This window comes from Budorcas taxicolor, chromosome 19, assembly GCF_023091745.1.
Source record: "Budorcas taxicolor isolate Tak-1 chromosome 19, Takin1.1, whole genome shotgun sequence".
NCBI lineage: Eukaryota > Metazoa > Chordata > Mammalia > Artiodactyla > Bovidae > Budorcas > Budorcas taxicolor.
This window is the reverse complement of record NC_068928.1, coordinates 38,255,866-38,277,476: the sequence shown is the minus strand read 5'-3', so window position 1 is coordinate 38,277,476 and position 21,611 is coordinate 38,255,866. Positions and strand designations below refer to the sequence as shown.

Genomic DNA, 21,611 nt, shown 5'->3' with positions numbered 1-21,611 from the left:
CTGCCGCCCAGGCTGCGTCCTCTTCCCTGGGAGTCTTTGAACAGACTGTTCCCTCCTCTGGGAAACACCCTGCACCCTCTGCAGCTCTCATCTGGGCCTTCCTGAGCCCCTCCTGTACCGGACACCAGCCCATCCCTTCCTTGCCTGTCCCCACCCTGAGACTCCCCAGGGCCTGCAACCTGAGACCCTCTGTCTCTCCCCTTGGTCCTGGGTGAGTGTCCAGCCTCCCCCATCAGCCTTCGAAGCTGCGACCTGTGTCTTACTACTGATCCCCCTGGACCATGCAGGTCATCCCTCTGGGTCTCAGCCATGATCACCTTTTCCCATTCTTCAGGCTCCCCATTTTTGATCCAGGAAAGCGGCATAGTCACTGGGCTGCCTGCCACCTCTGACTGCACCTGGGGGCTTGGCAGACAGACAGCCACCTGTCTCAGGAGGCTCAGGTGGATGCCGGCAGGCAGTGGAGGCCAGGGGTTCCCCATCAGGGACTCCCTAGAAGCCTGTCCAGTGCTGGAGGCTGCCGTAACAGATCACCCAGTGACAGGGTCAGGACCCAGCTAGGCTGCAGCAAGAGAGGAAAACCCCTCACCCAACTGTTGCCCTGCTCAGAACTTTTTCTGCCCCCTCCCCATCACCTGCCGCTGCTCTGTGTCTGCTGTCTTTTGGGGCGGGGTGGGGGGGGATGCTTGTAGGTAGTGGGTGGAGTGGGAGCAATGCTGCTAGCCCCTGGGGGGCAGCTGAGATTTATAGGACTGGATTTTTACAGGCTGGGGAGAGGCCCCAGGCGGGAGCTGTGGAGCCTGACTGAGGAGCAAATGCATAAAACCTCCAAACATGAAAGTCTCAGCTGCAGCCTCCCCCAACCCCCCAGGCCTGTGGGTGGTGAGAGATTTACAGCTCTTGCACAAGGCCTGGAGGGGACCTGGGGAAGTTGTGAGGACACTTCAGAGCCAGAGTAACTCCCCACCAAAGCCTTCACCTTTCTCCTCTAGGAAAAAAAAATTACTCACCACGAGAACAGGTTGGAGCTGCCAGAAAGATGGTTATCACTGCGGGGACCCCGCCCCACCAGGTGACTCCAAACTTCCTCCCCTACCCTGGACTCTTCTCTGCCCGCAGGTCAGGGAGAGGTGCCTGGGGCTGTGTGGTGGGGAGGAAGAGGGGACAACCTCCAGGAGGGCCTCCCTCTGGGGACAGTGGGGCTCAAGCTCCCAGGGTCCCTTTTCCCAGACAAGGAAAGGGCAACAGTGGCCTGGAAGTGGGGGCAGGAGTGTGGGTGGATTCCCGGCAATTCTGGAAGAGTCTCAGCATTTAGGGAGCACTTTCAGAGTGTGTCCGTGGGGTAGGAGTCTTACCTGAAGGGAGATAAGGATGGCCCAATAAGGACACAAAAACAATGAAAACCCCGGAGCTCAGTGGCCATCTCTCAGATCAGCCAATGAGCCAAAAAGCTGAGCTGGGACTCTCAGGAGTGGAAGGCACTTGACTCAGCCCCACACCCTCAGTTCTTGCCCACTCAACTCAGCTGCCAGTTTTCCCCTGGGCCAAACCTCTGGCTCCTTCCCACCCGTGGCAGGATTATCTGTGCTAGGGCTCCACACCGGGGGCAGTTTAGTCGGTTCAAGGGTATATTTTGGTCTCCTCCCTGACTCTGGACTCGGCACCCCATCATCCTGGTCCCCCACATCCCCTGCACCTGTATTGAGAAGCCCTAAATTTCAGCTGGGTGGGGGAGGGGTACACTGCAAACCACTTGAAAGGGGCCAGGTGAGCATCGTGGGACAGGTGGAGATCCAGAGCCTTTGAACTGGGAGGGGGCGGGGCTGCTGCCAGAAGATGGAAATCCTGGGCCAGGCTGGCAGCGCCACAGGGAGAGGGCCGGGGAGGAAGCCCCATAAAAGGCTGACCCACCCTCTCTCCAGCCTAGCCTTCCGTTCCACGCCCCTTAGTCCAGCCTCCCAAGACAAGAGCTGGCACTGAGACAGCTAACTGAGTAATGTCTCGGGTGCCCAGCCAGGTGGACAGAGACTCACTCACTGCCAGGCCCCACCCTGAGTGGTGGGTCAGCACCCCCAGGACCAGGCCAGGGCATGGTAGGGAGGAGACGGAGGCACTGCCAGTCTAAGCAGGGCACCACTTGAATCCAGCCCACCAGGGAAGAGGTTGGGGTGGGGAGCCCCATATTCAGGAGAAGGTGGGGTGCAGCTGTACTGTCCCTCTTGGTCTTTCTCTGACTGGCAGGCAGGTGGGCAGGGCAGGGAAGGAGGACAAACTCGAGGTCAGCGCTCCAGAAGGGAGGGGGCAGTCAAAGAGGAGAGAGGGCTTTCTGCCTCCTTGGCTCCTAGCCCCCTTCAGATGACAGGCCCAAGGAGGAGTGGGTTGGGCTGGTCAGGACCTGCCTCCAGCCTGCCTTCCTTCCCAGCAGGTCGGCAAAATTACTCTCCTGGTACTGCTTTTTTTTTTTATTTTTTGAAGCCAGATCAAAGGTGGGATCCAGCTGGGCGCTCTAGTAAAATCTCAGCAATGCGGAGCCTCGGTTTCAGTCGGGGAACCAGGAGCTGGGGGAGGCACTGTCCCTGAGGGCTCAGGGATGCTACGAGAGTCAGGAGTGGAGCTGGTGGGTGGGGGCCCCGTCAGGAAGGATCAGTGACTGGAAGGATCCAGGCCAGGCTGCGGTCACCCTTGTCTCCACTGCTCTACTCTCCAAGGAGGGACCCACCCACGTGTGACTCTCCCAGTCCCAGCATCCAAGCTAACTGGAACCTGTGTTCACACTGGCCACATGTCACCGCTCTCATCCTTGCCACTGGCTCCAGGGCATTCCTTTGTAAACCAGGAAGCTCTGAGATTAGATAAACTTACTCCCTCTTGCTGCAAAAGAGAGCACATTCCCCCTTTCCATTCTGAGCTCAGACTAGAAAAACTCATCTCCTTACTTCTCTGTACTCTCCTGGTGAAGCTGAGATTCAGTCAGCCGTGCCAGCAGCAGCTCTCCCTTCCCTCCTTGCTGCTGACCACAGTGTCTTCCTATGTAGGCCAAATAACTGCCATTCTTGTTTGGGAGACTTTTTCCTTCCCCCTAAGGACTACCATATCTCTTCCTCTTCCTGGAGCCGCACTGCCATCCTTAATATTGTGACTGGATGGGGTTAATGGAATCCTGCATCCATACTGGTTTTCCGAGTGAACACGTCCTTGACACTGTCAGTGCGGGACTTGTGCAAGCAGCCCACCCTTCTTTCCTCACGACTCCTGAAGTCTGGAAAGGCCTGGTTGCTGCTAGACACAAGGTGCGTCCAACAGGACAGAGACAGATATCCCCAGAACCTTGGCTGACCCTGAGACGCCCTCCCTGGTCATGACAAGGATGGCCCTCCTTGTTGCCCTAGGCAACAATCCTTTACTCAGGTTCCAGCTTCTCCCAGACATTGAGGTCCCTGGCAAGTGCGTTCCTGGGCACACACACTTAGGTGGGTCTTGATGTAAAAGAAAGGACGGCGAGAGCACTCCTTTCACAAATTCTGCCATCACTAATGCCCTGTGTCACCTCGGCCAACTCCTTCACCTTCTCAGGGCTTCAGTTTCTCCAACCATAAAATAAGGGGTTAATTGTCCCTCCTAGGGAAGCTGGCAGAGTTTGTTGGGCAATGGCTCTGAAGTGTCTAGGAGGAAGGAGATTTATAAATATAAGGGATCATTAGAGAGGATTTCACAGCCATTTTGTGGGCCCCAACGTTATGATTAATATTATTATGGTTATTGTTATCACCACTTCCCGAGTCTCTGCCAGCTGGGTCGGAGCTCCCAAGTGAAGAAGTCATGCTCTTGAGCCCAGTGTCCCAGATAATGGCCTCACTCAATGCCCACTCTCCACACTCAGGGGGTCTGGGGGACTCTCAGGAGGCTAGTGACGAAGAAGGAGATGGAGGTTTTGACAGAAGGGCGTTGGGGATCCAGAAGAGAAAGTGCCTGCCCAGGGAACTTCACAACTGCTCTGCGTGCCTAGGGATGTTTCCAGTCTGCTGTGGGGAGTCTGGGCTCTGAGAAGCAGACATGGAGCTGTGTTCCCAAGGTCAGGAACGGTGGGGAGGGGCTGAGCGCAGGCAAGAGGCCGAGGGGGAGAGAGGATGCTGTTACCACAGGCATTAAGAGGAGCTGGTTGGTAGAAAATGATTCCTTGGAGAGGCAAATGATTCTTTTCAAGGAGTCTTTGTAGAGGCTGGAACGTGCTCTGTGTTCAGGCGAATCAGGGCACAAGCCTGGCAAACAGTGGGTACTCAATGAATGCTTGTTAAATTGAATTTTCAAGCTTGTCTTTCTGCTCCAATATTAAAAAAAAAAACACCCAGCATCCGCTGTTTGGAAATGCCTTGGCCGCCCCCTGGTGGCGACACACAAAGGCTGGGGAGCCACCAGTGCCTTCCATCCTAAAAGAATCCTGTGGGGGCTGCCTTTTGGAGGTTTCACAGATATCATCCCAAGGGGACTGGGAGTAGGGAGAAGCTGGGGAAGGGGAAGAACTCTGTGGGGAAGGATGAGTGGAATGTCCTCGCTGGAAGATTCCATGGCAGTTGGTGGAGGACAGCCATAGGTCTGGGCAGGGGAACCACGGGACAGAGGGAGTTGATGAGTCAGTATTAGGCTAGGCATCTCTGGGTAGTGGAGAAAGAAGGGTTGCTGTGTGTGTGCCCTTGGAGTGAGGATAGGGTAGCTGCCAAAGTAAAATCTGGGAGATACATTTTACAGCTTCTGTTAAATTTTTCGTGCTCAGAAAAGACTAAGGAAACCTGGATACTTGAAACCATAGATGGACCTGGGAGAAAAAAAAAACAATGGTTCATTTACATTAGGTCTATGTCCCATCAAATCTTTCTCTTGGCATGTAAGAGTGTCAGGAATGGTTTGAAAAGTCTGCAACTTTGATTTTTCTGTAGGTGGCAAGAGGAGAGATGAGAATGTAGAAAACCAGAGGAGGGAAAGAGAAGCAGAGGCTACTGGGGAAATCCTTAAGGCAGAACGAGCAGCCTGTAGAAGGCTGAGTTGGCTGCGACTCTTCAAAAATAACAATAAAGCTTGGGTTGTAGTGATGAGTGAGGATCAACAGAAAGTCAAGCGCTGGGACATTGATATTCTTCTAATTTCTGGACCTCCAACAGCAACTGCACCAGCTGGTTCCTTTCATAAGAAGTCCCAGAAGGAATGTGGAGCTTCTAGAGGGCAAAGACTGTGGTTCTGCAGCCATTCCTCCCTCCCTCTGGTGCCCTCGGCATCCTCAGGGATAGATGCTCGCTATCTGGTACTGATGAATCAGATGGGGGCAACCACATGCAGAAAAGAAGAAAAAGGAAAATGTCAGGAAGCAGGAAAAACATGGGAAAATGAAGAGGGAAAGGGGTTAAGAGACAGACAGGGAAGGAAAAGTGAAGTGGAGGTGGAGGAAGCCGGGACTGGAAGAGAAGGAGATAAGTACATGAAAAATGTTAAAAGGATGCTGGAAGGTATAGTTCTGGCAGAGGCAGAAAAGGAGAGACGACCTCAACGGAGGTAGGTTACCTTGATTCAGGCAAGGAGGGGTGACAGTCGGCCTAACGACCAGGCTGAGAGGGATCAGGGAGGCTTCATATTTAAAGGGAGGTTTGTGGAAGCGATAAGGGAAACGTTATCAGGTGGGACGTTTTGGGTAATCTTTTGTTGAGATGGTATTTGTAGTTGAACAAGGGGTGGGAGGTTTCTGGGCAGGGGGTGATAAGTCCCAGGTAGATGCAATCAGCCCAGAGCACCAGGGTGGGACTTAAAAGTTCGGTTTTGTTTTCCCCGCAGTTAGATGATTCAGCAAGGGCCTTTGAGACCACTGTTTTCTTTTCTAGGCCCAAGGACTCCTTCATTCCAGACCCTGAAATCGTAAGAAATGGGAAAAAGGGTGCTGTATCTCTCTGGCTACTTCCTGCTGGATAGGGACGATGGTTCGGTGTCTGGAACGGAGGATTGTCCTAGGGCCCAGGGTCTCCTTTTCCTGAGGTCAGGGTGAGGCTCTTGAGAAGAATGGTCTTGACCTGGTCTCTAGAGGTGACCCAAATTCATTCTTGGAGAAACCTTTGAAAGAGATTGAAGAGACAGGGTCCAAATAAGAGGAATAAAATGAGAAGTACCAATGGTCCCAAGAAAGGGAGCAACCAAGGGAGGGCCAGTTGGAACAGGTTTTGGGGAGTGTAAAGGTTTTGTAACTCTTTTCTGTGGCATTCGATTCTGTCTCTAAGTTCTTTGACTCTGCCCTAGACTATGCCCATTTCATTAACAAAATGGCAGCAGTCCTCGCCTAGGAAAAGGCAGGTCCCTCCCTTTCCCTCAGTGAGAAGGTCCAGGGCTTGCCTATTTTGTAGGGCCACGGAAGCTAATGAGTTAATTTGTCTTTGGACCGAAACAAAAGACTCCTCTACCTGCTCCACATCTTCATTAAGTTCTTGGGACAGCTTGTAGCAGAAATGGGCCAAGGTCGAGATGCCCCCGGTCCTGGTGCCTAGGGCTGCTGCTATGCCCGTCCCAGTCAGGAGTGGGGCTATGACAGCTCGTTTTTTTCTGTGGGAAAGTTTCCCTTGGGGGTAGACTATCTGTTCTATCTCTTCTTCTTTGAGGATGGTTATACCTGGGGTCAGGAAGACCAAGATGCAAGGTCCAGCGGGGTCAAGGGGGAGACATGAATATGCGTAGGTCCCGCAGAGAATGAAGATCCCCAGGGTGCAATTATTTGTGCTATTCCAGAGAACCCAAGTGGAACAGAAGGAGGGAGCGGAGTTTGTGAGACCAGCGTAGTTGGGACCAGAGTAGTTGATACAGGTTAGGTTTGAAGAGGCTGAGAGAAGGACATTGTCAGAGCCTGGCCCAGTGAGTTGTGTAGCTTTTTGTTGGGGAGGGGAGGTGTAGTTGCCCTGTGACAGCCAGGTTGAGGGTAAGGGCGTTGCTCTGTGCGGTGAGGGAGACAGCGACATGCATGTCCAGCACTGGGATGTGAGTCGTGTGCGCTGGAAGAATTGGAAGGAAGAGTTGAAAGGAAGAGTTGAGAAGGCGGGTAAGGTCTTGGTTGCCAGAGGGAGGTTTTAGGAAATGCCGTAATTGGGAAAGGAGGTCTAGGCGTTTATAAGGCTCTGGGGTCGCCTGTAACCGGGAAATTATGTTCTCTATGACTTGTTCTTGTTTTCTTTTCCCAATATTAATCTTTTACCCCACTCGCGTCGGAGAAGACAATGGCACCCCACTCCAGTACTCTTGCCTGGAGAATCCCAGAGACGGGGGAGCCTGCTGGGCTGCCTTCTATGGGGTTGCACAGAGTCGGACACAACTGAAGTGGCTTAGCAGCAGCAGCCACTCCGGTCTGAGTAACCCCAGTGGGTAATGGGATAGAAACATATGTTTCTTCCATTTGGCTAATGGCAGGTGCTCACGAAATTCCCTCTCTTCTGTACTTTAACAGTGAGTAAGGATTTGGACTTCCGCCCCCGCAAGGTTCATGGTCTTGGAGCCATATTATAACATGAGGAATGAATATAGGAATAAATGTCTGAGCAGGGGCAGGGACTAGCCAGAAGGCAAGGGAGTGCAGCAAGGATAAGGAACAGGGGAGTCACGGGTCTGTTAGTTAGGCAGTGTGGAGGAAATAGCACCCTAGGAGTAGAATACAGCTAACAACGTAGGCGATACCGACAAAGAGATGAAGGATAGGTGACCAGTCCTGAGGGGAGACAGTTACCGGGCCTATAGCAAGGACTAAGATTAAGAGTGCAGTTATAGTTAGAGAGACGAGGAGACATAGAAGTCCCAGGGCCTGTCCTTGGTTGGAGTGGGCAAAGAGAAAGAATGGTCTGGTGTAATCTGGCAGGTGGAGAGTTGGCACTCGGCGGAGGCTCTTGGTGAGCTAGCGAATAGGATTGGACAGCGAGGAGGGGTTAAAGAGGGTTTCACCCAGACAACCTTTAGTTGCCTCATAGAGCGGCTTTGTAATGAGGGAGAAGTTAGGGATCCAGCTACGGAAAAGGTTTAGGAGGCCGGGGATAGACAGGAATTCCCTTTTTGTTTTTGGAAGTGGACAGTTAATCAAGGCCTGGATTCTATCTGGGAGAATAGTTCTTTGTTGGTGGGATATGGAGAGCCCCAGGTCGGTGACGTCTGTCTGTACTACTTGGGCCTTGGATCGGGACACCCAATAACCCCAGGACCCCAGGACCCCAAGGAGTTTGGCAGTATGTTGGAGGGCAGAGTTTTTGGGTTGGGCTACAAAGGAGCTCATCTACATTTTGGAGGAGATGACTCGGGGCTAGGTCGAGTGTCTGTAGGTCCTTTTGTAAAGACTGTCCAAAAAAGTGGGGGCTGTCTCTGAACCCCTGGGGGAGAACTGTCCATGTTAGTTGTTGGGAAACATGAATCTCGGGGTCTTGCCAGGTGAAGGCAAAAAGGGGTTGGGAGAGGGGGAGGAGGGGGATGGTGATAAAGGCGTCTTTGAGATCTAATACCGTGAAGTGGGTTGCAGTCGGGGGTATCGCAGACAGAAGGGTGTAAGGGTTAGGGACTACTGGGAATGTTGGCATGATGGCCTCACTGATTTTTCACAGATCCTGGACCAGTCTCCAAGAGTTTGGTCCCTTCCTTACTGCCAGAATTAGGGGTGTTGTGTGGTGAATGGGTAGGAATTAAGATGGAGACTTTGAAGATGGTCTATGATAGGCTTAAATCCCTTGTGGGCCTCCAGGGTGAGAGAGTAATGTTGAGTGATTATAGCTGAGGGGTCTTTTAGGGTAATGTGGAGTGGGGGATGAGGTTTGGCTATGGACGGGTGATCAGTGTCTCAGACTTGGGGGTCTAGGGCGGGTAGATCCAAAGGAAGGTCAGGGGTGAGGGATAGGAACAGTCCAGGTGCCGTCTGCATGTAGAATATAGAGACACTATGGGGGAGGGGTATGGTAATAAAGACCCCAATTTGGATAACAAATCTCTCCCTAGGAGTGCCATGGGACACTGAAGCATTATGAGGAATGATTGTATGAGGGTCAATTTTCCAAATTGACAGAGTAATGGAGGACTGATTTGGGGCCTTAAGGGAACTCCAGTTCAGTTCAGTCGCTCAGTCGTGTCCGACTCTTTGTGACCCCACGAATCGCAGCATGCAAGGCCTCTCTGTCCATCACCAACTCCCGGAGTTTACCCAAACTCACGTCCATCGAGTCACTGATGCCATCCAGCCATCTCATCCTCTGTTGTCCCTTTCTCCTCCTGCCCCCAATCCCTTCCAGCATCAGAGTCTTTTCCAGTGAGTCAACTCTTCGCATCAAGTGGCCAAAGTATTGGAGTTTCAGCTTCAGCATCAATCCTTCCAATGAATACCCAGGTCTGATCTCCTATAGGATGGACTGGTTGGATCTCCTTGCAGTCCAAGGGACTCTCAAGAGTCTTTTCCAGCACCACAGTTCAAAAGCATCAATTCTTTAGTGCTCAGCTTTCTTCACAGTCCAACTCACATCCATACATGACCACTGGAAAAACCATAGGCTTGACTAGACGGACCTTTGTTGGCAAAGTAATGTCTCTGCTTTTGAATATGCTCTCCAGGTTGGTCATAACTTTCCTTCCAAGGAGTAAGTGTCTTTTAATTTCATGGCTGCAATCACCATCTGCAGTGATTTTGGAGCCCCCCAAAATAAAATCTGACACTGTTTCCACTGTTTCCCCATCTATTTCCCATGAAGTGATGGGACCAAATGCCATGATCTTCATTTTCTGAATGTTGAGCTTTAAGCCAACTTTTTCACTCTCTTCTTTCACTTTCATCAAGAGGCTTTTGAGTTCCTCTTCACTTTCTGCCATAAGGGTGGTGTCATCTGCATATCTGAGGTTATTGATATTTCTCCCAGCAATCTTGATTCCAGCTTGTGCGTCTTCCAGCCCAGCGTTTCTCATGATGTACTCTGCATAGAAGTTAAATAAGCAGGGTGACAATATACAGACTTGACATACTCCTTAACCTATTTGGCACCAGTCTGTTGTTCCATGTCCAGTTCTAACTGTTGCTTCCTGACCTGCATATAGGTTTCTCCAGAGACCTCCTTTATTGTGAGTTCTGAGTCTTGAGTTGGGCCAGAGTAGGAAATTAAGAGAGAGAAAGTGGCTCCAGTGCCTACTATAAAGGAGATCTTTTCACCAGCCACTACCCCACCTAACCTGAGTTCCAAGCTTGTGTCCAGGACACGGGCCAGGGGGCTGGAACCCAGGTCCTGTCATTGGAACAACTCTCGTAGGGCTAGGCTGGGGTTCCGGGGAGAAGTGGGGATCTCTCCAGGGGCGCCAGGGCGTCCCTGTGGACATTCCACTCTCCAGGTCTGGGAGGTGGGGACCTCCCCAGGAGTGCCAGGGCATTCCTGGGGACAGTCCATTTTCCAGTGTCCCCATCAACCACAGTTTGGGTACGCTTTTGTGGGGGGGAGGATCGTGGATTTGGGCATGTCTTTGCCCAGTGTGCTGACTGGTTGCATCGGAAGCAGGGTCCAAGGGGCAGGTCTTAAGTCCTGGTCGGAGATGACTTGGGCCGGGCTGATCTCTTCCCTTAATTGCTGCCGCCAAAAAGGCATATTTAGCTTCTCTCATGGTCTTTTTCTCTCGTAGCCGCCTCCTATTATTGAACACCTTGAAGGCTACTTCTAGAAGGTCTCTTTGTGGGCGGTCTCAGGGCCCTTCTCTAGTTGTCGAAGCTTGCGTCTAATGTTAGGGGTGGACCACCTGATGAACTGAACATGAAGGTAGAGTAACCCAGCAGGGGTGGTGATATCTAGATTGGTATACTTCTAGACTGCCTCTGTGAGGCATGCCAAGAATAAGGCTGGATTTTCATCTGCCCCTTGGGTGACTTCCCTGACTTTATCATAACTGACATGGATAGCAGTATTTTTCTGCATTCCTTCTAGAAGACAGGCAGACATTTGATTGAGTCTCCTGATACCTGGGTCACCGGCTGGTACGTCCAGCGGGGATCTAACTGAAGCACCGCCTCATCAGCAGCTGGGCTATCCCGGTCTTGGTTATGTAAGGGATCAGCATGGGCTTTCACTGCTTCCCAGACATGGTTCTTTTCATCTGGGGTGAGAGTGGCATTTAGGATATAATATATGTCATTCCATGTGAGGTTATAGGTCTGGGAGAGTCTCAGGAATTCTTTTCTGTATCTGGTAGATTTTCAGAAAATGATCCTAACTTTTCTTCTATCTGGTTCATGTCTGACAATGAAAATGGCACGTGGACTCAGGTGGGGCCCTCTGGTCCTGCCACTTCTCTCAGGGGAAACATGTACTGACCCTGTGGTGGGGGGGACGGTGCGGGGCGGGGGGAGAGTGGGGAGGGGTCGGGAAGATGGGGTAGTGGGGTTGAGGGAGAGTCAGGAGAGGTTTCAGTCAGTAGGTGAGTTGGATGGGGGGAAGGAGAGGGTCGGAGGTGTGGCTGGTAGGGAGGGGGCTGTCAGTAGGGTCAAACTCCAGGGATGCAGAAGGTCACCACCGGGGGTTAATTGAAGAAGAGCCCTTTTCTTTGGGAGGCAAGCTGCATAGAAGGACCTTGTGGGTGGAGCACACCTTACATAGGGAGGACCAGCTCCGAAGGGCCCAAAAGGCTTGGGTATATGGGACCTTCGACCACTTGCCATTCCGTTTAAGGAAGTCAGTGAGATTTTTAAGAATGTTAAAGTCAAATGTGCCAAATTCAGGCCAGCGGTCTTGACTGTCCAATTGGTATTGAGGCCAGATCTGTATAGAGTTGTTTTAAATGGTTAGCTTTAAGTTCAGTAAGTAAGAGCGGTTTGAGATTTTTGAGAACACAGGCCAGAGGGGAATCTTTTGGGACAGACTGGCCAGATCCCATAATTGAAAGGCAAGCAGAGTTCCCACTGGGAGTTCGAGTTGTCACCCATAATAATAGGTGTTATGAGAAGAGAGCTCTGTGTCAAGGTGGAGCGTCCCTCACTGTCGCCTACAGAGTGGCCCTGGGCCGGGGTCCCCGGGACCCGGAGAGGACTGGGTTCTAGGGCGCCTCTAGAACACCGTCCAGATCTCACCTTAATCTAGGGGCCGGCTTGAGCGGAGTGTTGCATGTAGAGCAGTCGAATGGCACGAGTTCCCTATTCCAGAGGTCGTCAGAGAGAAAAGGGGATAGAGCCGGAGGCCTGTGGGTACGTAAAGCACCAATAAAGCCATAGGACAAGGCTTGCAGCACTCACAAGGGCACTAGGCGTCCCTGAGGGGAACTTAGGAGCCCTGGCAGAAAGTGAGTTCACGTTTCCAGAATCCAGGAAAAGGGGAAACAATAGAGGGAGAGCGAGAGAGAGACATGAGTGCCTCGCCCTCTCCTGGGTTTCGGCACCAAGAATGTAAGGTAGTGCGGGCTGAGGCAGAAAAGAAGAGACAACCTCAACGGAGGTAGGTTACCTTTATTCAGGCAAGAAGGGGTGACGGTCGGCCTAACAACCAGGCTGAGCGCGAGAGGGATTAGGGAGGCTTCATATTTAAAGGGAGGTTTGTGGAAGCGATAAGGAAAACGTTATCAGGCGGGACATTTTGGGTAATCTTTGGTTGAGATGGAATTTGTAGTTGAACAGGGGGTGGGAGGTTTGGGGCAGGAGGCGGTAAGTAACAGGTAGATGCAACTGGAGCATCAGGGTAGAGGCCTGGAGCATCAGGGCGGGACTTAAAAGTTCGATTTTGTTTTCCCAGAAGTTAGATGATTTAGCAAGGGCCTTTGAGACCGTTGTTTTCTTTTCTAGGCCCAAGGACTCCTCCAGATGCAGTCAGTCAGTCAGTCAACAAGCATGTACCATGTACCTACTATATATCAAGCAATGTGCTGGGAGTGGAAGGTGCTGTGTTGGACAAGACAAATACAGGGACTTTAGCGGTGGAGAACAGGTTAACTTTACAAATTAGAAACGGGGAGAAAATGACAACTTAGGGCAGGAAGAGGCTGAAAGTGGTTGGAAACAAGGCAGGTATCACCAAAGGAGAAGCTATGTCCAGGTGCACCCATGGAAGAGATTCTTCTCCTGGTTGATGCTGAGACCTGCAGCTGGAACCACCTGTCCACCCTGGCTCTGTGGAGATCGTAGCAGGTAGGATGGGCAGGGGAGAAACTCAGCAAGAGGAGGGACAGGAATGGGTACAGGTGAAGGTTATAGACTATTCATAGTGGTTTACCTGAGGACCCCCACCAGAAAACATCTTTGGGCTGACCAGCAGTTCTCTAATTTGGCTGCCTGTTGGAGTAACCTGAAGAACTTAATACCCTCACCAGGGTTGCACCCTCAGAGATACTGAATTTCTTGGCCATAGTTTAGAATTTATTAAACAATCTCTAGTGAATCTAAAGAGCACCCAGGGGAAAGCAGGCATTAGGAGCTGGCAACCTTGCCTGTCCTCTCTGTAGAGTCTGGGGGCCATCTGCGGGAAGCGATCTATGGAAAGCGAAACTGTGTGATGGCTTTAGTGTGTTCTAAGTGAGGCTCAAGGACTCCAAGGGTCCTGGCAAAAGTACAAGGGGGTCTTCTCCTTAGCAGGCGCCCCCTTCCTCAGCTGTACCTCTGGTGGAAACAAGAAACATGGTGGTCTTTAAAGGAAAGAACCATTTAAACTACTCAAAACTGCTGCCAAATTCTTTGAAGTTTTTGCACCCTGCCCTCTACCCACATATGCAAATCCCTCCCGCTTCTGCTGGCTTCATGATGGGGCTTCTGGGGTAGAAGAAGTTTCTGCTAGCTTCATGACGGGGCTTCTAGGGTGGAAGAAGCACAGCGGCCCCAGCTTTCATCTCATAAGAGGTCTGGCAGTAGCCCAGCAGGAAATTCAACCCCACCTCACCCCTCAAATCCCTGCACCCTAAAGTAGCTGACTCATGGAACCCAGGCGGAGTCCTTGGCTCAACAGTGAAGCAATCTTACCTTGAATAATGGCATGGGAACAGACTGTACGGTCTACATAAACAAGTCATATGTAGATGTAATTGTATGCAAATATTCATTCTTTAGCTCAGCATACATTTCCTGCCAGTCTTCTACTACTGGCCTCAAACCTTCCACTGCAGCCCACAGTCTAGGAGAGAAGTCAGAAGAATGAAATTGAGTAATGCAGTGTGAGAGAGTGAAGCCCTTTGCCTGTGCCAAGAACAGTCCAGAGAAGGAAAACCATCTGGCTTAGCAGGAGATCAAACTTTGAGCAGGTTCTTGAAGGATGCATAGGAGTTTACCAGGAAAAAGGAAGGAAAAAGACAGGAAATGGATGAGTATGTGTTTAGGAACTGTGGAACCTTTTCTTGAGGCAAAAAGGTAGGATTATGGAAAGAGAATAGGATGGCAGAGGGAGATGAAACATGAAAGGTACACAAAGAGTGTGAAGGCCATTGCTTGCCTAGAAAGGAGTATGGACTTTTTATCTACAAGGGCGAAGGGAGACAATGAAGGATCTTAACTGAAAAAATGAATTCTTTTGAAGTCCTATTTTTTCAAAGGGGTAGCCTGGAAGAGACTAGTAACAATCATTCAATAATTACAATATACTGAGGATTCTGCTCTGTATTTTATTACATCAACCCTTCATGATATTATTCAAACTGCAAGCCATGATCAAGAAAAGAAAGAAAGGGAAAGGATAAAATAGGAGGAGGTTGGGATTAACATATACACATAGGGCTTCCCTGGTGGCTCAGATGGTAATGATCTGCCTGCAGTGCAGGAGACCTGGGTATGATCCCTGGGTTGGGAAGATCGCCTGGAGAAGGGAATGGCTACCCACTCAAGTATTCTTGCCTGGAGAATTCCATCGACAGAGGAGCCCCGACGGGCTACAGTCCATGGGGTCGCAAAGAATTGGGCATGATTCAGCAACTAACACTTTCACTACTATATATAAAATAACAACTTCCCTGGTGGTGCAGTGGTAAAGAATCCGCCTGCCAATGCAGTAGATGTGGGTTTGCTCCCTGGTTTGAGAAGATCCCATGGAGAAGGAAATGGCAACCCACTCCAGTATTCTTGCCTGGAGAATCCCACAGACAGAGGAGCCTGGTCAATGGGGTCGCAGAGTCATACACAACTCAGCGACTGAACATGCATGCATATATAAAATAGATAACCAATAAGGACCTACTGTATAGCATAGGGAACTATACTCAGTAATTTGTAGTAACCTATGAGGGAAAAGAATACACACACACTGTGTATGTATTTCAGAAGGAATACATTCCTTCTGAAAAGGAATACACACACACTCACATATATATATATCTGAATCACTGTGCTATACACCTGAAACTAACAAAATACTGTAAATCAACTAGACTTCAATATTAAATTTAAAAAAAAAGGAAAGGAGGGAGAAAGGGAGGGAAGAAAGAAAAAGATTGGACAGGACAAAAAACATCAATGGATCATGGTAGGAAGGGTAAGTATTGTTTTTGTAAAATTTTATCATCCACTCACAGGAGTGTTAGTGTACTGGGTAAGAATGCAAATGTATTTCTCACTGTGGGGTTATGATTTTAAAAAAAAAGGAAAGTCCTGCTGTAAGATGCAGGTGTGAGCAGCCTTATTTCACAGATGAGGACATAAGATGCACGGAGTTTCGGTACCCTGCCTCTCCTGTAAGTAGGCCGTGCGAGTTTCGAACCCAGGCTGGTCTGACACCAGAGTGGATTCCTTCTCACTAACGCGTTCCAAAGTTACACATCTTACAGGGAAGAGAAACCTACCCAGGTCGCGCCTGCCAAGTGCTGTACTCACAGCGCTTCATTCAAGGAGGTTAAGTGTGGGCAGAGGCCAATTCTGTCCACCAGAGGCGCTCGTTAGAATGCATATTTCTGTCGTGCGCCAGACACGAGAGGCAGTCCTAGAATCTTTTAGAGAGCTTCAGGTGATTCTGATACCCACGCTGGCAGGTTGATGCAATAACCAGGTGAAGATTATGAGGGATTTGAACTGAGACGGTGAAAATACTTTGAGAAGTGTCACGCAGCCCCAACTCCCGCTATTGTGCCTGCCGCCAATGTCTCACTTCCCTCTTCAGAAGCGATGAAACGTAAAAAAATTGAATAAAAAGCTGGTGGCTTTCAACTCACCAAGCAACGAGTTGAATAGCGAAAGAGCTAGACGCCCCTACCACACCAGGGCGACGCTGGATTTAGGCTCAAAGTAGATGCTATTTATAGGGCATTTGTCGGCCTCACCCTGAGGACTTTTGATTGGCTTTAGGGCAGATCTATCACTCATCTTCTGGATTAGAGGTGGGTGGAAGGTCAACCACGACCAATATAAAACCACTCCTTAGCTAAGCCCCTCCCCATCTAGCTTCCTGTTGCTGTCCATCAAACACCTGGTAGGTGGGACTTTGCCTCCCTTCAGTTGGCTGGCGAACATGTCGTTCACTCTTCAGTAAGCTTCCGGTTGGTGCCCTCTACCGTCCGTCAGTGACATTTCACAGGTCTATTGGCCAAGCCAACGTCGCTCTAGATGACTCTCTTTGATTGGTTGATAGTGCTGTCGGTCCCCAATGTACCGAGCTCTTATTGGTGAACGCTGCCGTCGCTCGGGCGGTGGCGGGCTCCGGGATTGGCGGGTGCTAGGCGGGCGGTGTCAGGCTCTCGGTGGCGGCGGAGGCGGCGGAGGCCAGGGAGGAAGATGTCGTAATGAGCGGTGGGTCCTGACCGCTGCCGGCGGGGTCTTCCCGGCTCTCAAGGGTCGGGAAGACGGGCAGAGGCCGCAGGGAGAGGGAGCCGGGACTGGGGGTTCCCCCCTGGGGCCGGACCTGGCGCCGGGGCCCGGCTCCGGTAGGGGCGGGGAGGGAGGATTCCCGCCCGGAGGAGGAGCGGGGCTGGCCAGCCAGGCGGAGGCACCCGGAAGGGGGCGTTCGACTCCCCGCCCCCTCGGAGCCCGCTAGGCGGGAGGGAGGCGCTTCCGGGGCTGGCGAGAGGAGCGGGCATCCAGGGCAAACCTGGCACCCCGTCTGCCTGGTCGCCGGCCCACCTGAGTGTTTCCTGGCCCGGGGACGTTGCCTGGGTCTGCTCTGAGGAGGCGGTCGGGCTCCCTGTGCGCTTGTCCTGTGTTCCGGGACCCTCTTGCATTCTGACTCTAAGTGCCCACCAGCGATTCAGTGTTCTCCCGACTGCAGAGAGGGGCGGGGGAATACTTGAAATTCCGACGGCGCCAACACATGGGCACTGATGGGCGTGGAAGCCAACGTAGTTCTCTGGGTAGAAAGTCTAGAGATGGTGTCAGGACACTAGGGCGCTCCCTAAGTAGATGACCTCTCGCCTTAGACTGAGGAGTGGGCAGAAACCTTTTAATATTTTCACTTGCATCTTTGAGCTTCCAGCTAGATAATGTGTCAGCGCTTAGCAGAATTGTGAGACGTTTAAGAACTTGTGGACAGAACTCCCAGCCTGTTGCCTGATATCCCATGGGGGTGGGGAGGTTGGAACTGCCGAATCCCAAAGGCCAGGAGCAAACCTAATGAATGACAGAAGAAGTAAAACAAAATGGGTATTTCCTTTCTTCACCCCACCTCCATTCTCATTGCTAGCTTATGATTCTCAGCCTTCTACCCATGCTTCTTGGCCTATGTTCCCGGTGGCTTTCTAATTTTAGATGAAAAGGAATTGTGTCTTCTCCTCCCAGCAGTTGAGAAACTTGTCCTCAGGGCATTCCTTGGTTTTGATTCCAAGATACTGTCATGTTTAATTGTTTCTTAATTAACGATCCAGGGGGACTCAGTCTGGCTTTTCCCAGTGCATATTATCCCGAAGTTTGTGTCTTCTTCTGAGACTACTTCTTGCTCACTTATTTGTTGCTTTCTTAGAGAAAGGGAGGGAGGAGCTGGTGAATCCTCTTTAAACAGTGAATTGACCTATGGTCACCCATTACACGGGTTTCATTGCAGACAGAAGAGTGATGACTGTTGGGCAGTACACTGGCATGCCCGAAACTTGCATGCTGTACCTCAGAAGGCATTAAGTATGACAGTGGAGGACTAAGTGTTGAGTGGGTATTTTGGATAAGATTTTTCAGGCTAGAACATATAGGGTGTTGGCCAGCTCATAGAGAGGCTTTGAAGGGAATGAATGTAGAATCCACACCATAGGAGTAATTTAGATTTGATAGCATAAAGACACCTGTTGTCTGCAATAATGAATATAACTGCAGTGTCTTGTTTTGTTTTAAATTCTTGTGTGTGATGAAGGGGGCGAATCTGTCAGACAACCTATCAATTGGGCTGATGATGTCAGTGTTCCAGTGGCTTCTCAGTTCAGTTCAGTCGCTCAGTCATGTCTGACTCTTTGCAACCCCATGAATCACAGCACGCCAGGCCTCCCTGTCCATCACCAACTCCCGGAGTTCACTCAAACTCATGTCCATCGAGTCGGTGATGCCATCCAGCCATCTCATCCTCTGTCATCCCCTTCTCCTCCTGCCCCCAATCCCTCCCAGCATCAGGGTCTTTTCCAATGAGTCAACTCGTCGCATGAGGTGGCCAAAGTATTGGAGTTTCAGCTTCAGCATCAATCCTTCCAATGAATACCCAGGTCTGATCTCCTATAGGATGGACTGGTTGGATCTCCTTGCAGTCCAAGGGACTCTGAAGAGTCTTCTCCAACACCACAGTTCGAAAGCATCAATTCTTCGGCACTCAGCTTTTTTCACAGTCCAACTCACGTCCATACATGACCACTGGAAAAACCATAGCCTTGACTAGACAGACCTTTGTTGGCAAAGTAATGTCTCTGCTTTTCAATATGCTATTTAGATTGGTCATAACTTTCCTTCCAAGGAGTAAGCGTCTTTTAATTTCGTGGCTGCAGTCACCATTCGCAGTGATTTTGGAGCCCCCCAAAATAAACTCTGACACTGTTTCCACTGATTCCCCATCTATTTCCCATGAAGTGATGGGACCAGATGCCATGACCTTCGTTTTCTGAATGTTGAGCTTTAGGCCAACTTTTTCACTCCCCTCTTTCACTTTCATCAAGAGGCTTTTGAGTTCCTTTCCACTTTCTGCCATAAGGGTGGTGTCATCTGCATATCTGAGGTTATTGATATTTCTCCCAGCAATCTTGATTCCAGTTTGTGCTTCTTCCAGCCCAGCGTTTCTCGTGATGTACTCTGCATAGAAGTTAAATAAGCAGGGTGACAATATACAGCCTTGACGTACTCCTTTTTCTAATTGGAACCAGTCTGTTGTTCCGTGTCCAGTTCTAACTGTTGCTTCTTGACCTGCATATAGGTTTCTCAAGAGGCAGGTCAGGTGGTCTGGTATTCCCATCTCCTTCAGAATTTTCCACAGTTTATTGTGATGGCATAGTCAATAAAGCAGAAATAGATGTTTTTCTGGAATTCTCTTGCTTTTTCCATGATCCAGCAGATGTTGGCAGTTTGATCTCTGGTTCCTCTGCCTGTTCTAAAACCATATTGAACATCTGGAAGTTCACAGTTCACATATTGCTGAAGCCTGGCTTGGAGAATTTTGAGCATTACTTTACTAGCATGTGAGATGAGTGCAATTGTGCGGTAGTTTGAGCATTCTTTGGCATTGCCTTTCTTTGGGATTGGAATGAAAACTGACTTTTTTCAGTTCTGTGGCCACTGCTGAGTTTTCCAAATTTCCTGGCATATTGAGTGCAGCACTTTCACAGCATCATCTTTCAGGATTTGAAACAGCTCAACTGGAATCCCATCACCTCCACTAGCTTTGTTCATAGTTATGCTTTCTAAGGCCCACTTGACTTCACATTCCAGGATGTCTGGCTCTAGGTGAGTTATCACACCATATGATTATCTGGGTCGTGAAGCTCTTTTTTGTACAGTTCTTCCGTGTATTCTTGCCACCTCTTCTTAATATCTTCTGCTTCTGTTAGGTCCATACCATTTCTGTCCTTTATCGAGCCCATCTTTGCATGAAATGTTCCCTTGATGTCTCTGATTTTCTTGAAGAGATCTCTAGTCTTTCCCATTCTGTTGTTTTCCTCTATTTCTTTGCATCGATCGCTGAGGAAGGCTTTCTTATCTCTCCTTGCTATTCTTTGGAACTCTGCATTCAGATGCTTATATCTTTCCTTTTCTCCTTTGCTTTTCGCTTCTCTTCTTTTCACAGCTATTTGTAAGGCCTCCCCAGACAGCCATTTTGCTTTTTTGCATTTCTTTTCCTTGGGGATGGTCTTGATCCTTGTCTCCTGTACAGTGTCACGAACCTCTGTCCATAGTTCATCAGGCACTCTATCAGATCTAGTCCCTTAAATCTATTTCTCACTTCCACTGTATAATCATAAGGGATTTGATTTAGGTCATACCTGAATGGTCTAGTGGTTTTCCCTGCTTTCTTCAATTTAAGTCTGAATTTGCCAATAAGGAGTTCATGATCTGAGCCACAGTCAGCTCCCGGTCTTGTTTTTGCTCACTGTATAGAGCTTCTCCATCTTTGGCTGCAAAGAATATAATCAGTCTGATTTTGGTGTTGACCATCTGGCAATGTCCAGGTGTAGAGTCTTCTCTTGTGTTGTTGGAAGAGGGTGTTTGCTATGACCAGTGCGTTCTCTTGGCAAAACTCTATTAGCCTTTGCCTGCTTCATTCCGTATTCCAAGGCCAGATTTGCCTGCTACTCCAGGTGTTTCTTGACTTCCTACTTTTGCATTCCAGTCCCCTATAATGAAAAGGAGATCTTTTGGGGGGGTTAGTTCTAAAAGGTCTTGTAGGTCTTCAAAGAACCGTTCAACTTCAGCTTCTTCAGCGTTACTGGTTAGGGCATAGGCTTGGATTACCATGATATTGAATGGTTTGCCTTGGAAACAAACAGATTATTCTGTCGTTTTTGAGATTGCATCCAAATACTGCATTTCAGACTCTTTTGTTGACCATGATGGCTACTCCATTTCTTCTAAGGGATTCCTGTCCACAGTAGTAGATATAATGGTCATTTAAGTTAAATTCACCCATTCCAGTCCATTTTAGTTTGCTGATTCCTAGAATGTCGACGTTCACTTTGCCGTCTCCTGTTTGACCACTTCCAATTTGCCTTGATTCATGGACCTGACATTCCAGGTTCCTATGCAATATTGCTCTTTACAGCATCGGACCTTGGTTCTATCACCAGTCGCATCCACAACTGGGTGGTTTTTTTTGCTTTGGCTCCATCCCTTCATTATTTCTGGAGTTATTTCTCCATTGATCTCCAGTAGCATATTGGGCACCTACCGACCCAGGGAGTTCCCCTTTCAGTATCCTATCATTTTGCCTTTTCATACTGTTCATGAGGTTCTCAAGGCAAGAATACTGAAGTGGTTTGCCATTCCCTTCTCCAGTGGACCACATTCTGTCAGACCAGTGGCTTCTAACAGGCATTAATATCTGTTGGAAATGGATTCTCGTTGGCTGGAGCAATTGGCAAGTTTTCTAATTCTTGGTCTTCCACTAGGTTGTACAGAGGCTTAATGTCTTTGTTTAAAAGCAGCAACAATGAGGGGGAAAAAAAAAAGCTGGTGTGACATAATTATGAACCCCCTGGGCTAGGCTTGTAAAGACATGGTCTCATTGTCAAGGAGACCCAAGAAGAGT

At 49.8% G+C, this 21,611-nt stretch overlaps 1 protein-coding gene across 1 annotated transcript in view; it reads left to right on the top strand.

The window, feature by feature from the left end:
• Positions 1-16,647: 16,647 nt before the first annotated feature.
• The window catches only part of SP2 (Sp2 transcription factor), a 30,358-nt gene continuing 25,394 nt past the window's right edge, over positions 16,648-21,611 (top strand). Inside the window, exon 1 of the mRNA XM_052657501.1 lies at positions 16,648-16,702. Within this exon, the coding sequence (XP_052513461.1) occupies positions 16,696-16,702 (7 nt within the window). The 5' untranslated portion in view covers positions 16,648-16,695. The remainder of the gene's footprint in view (positions 16,703-21,611) is intronic.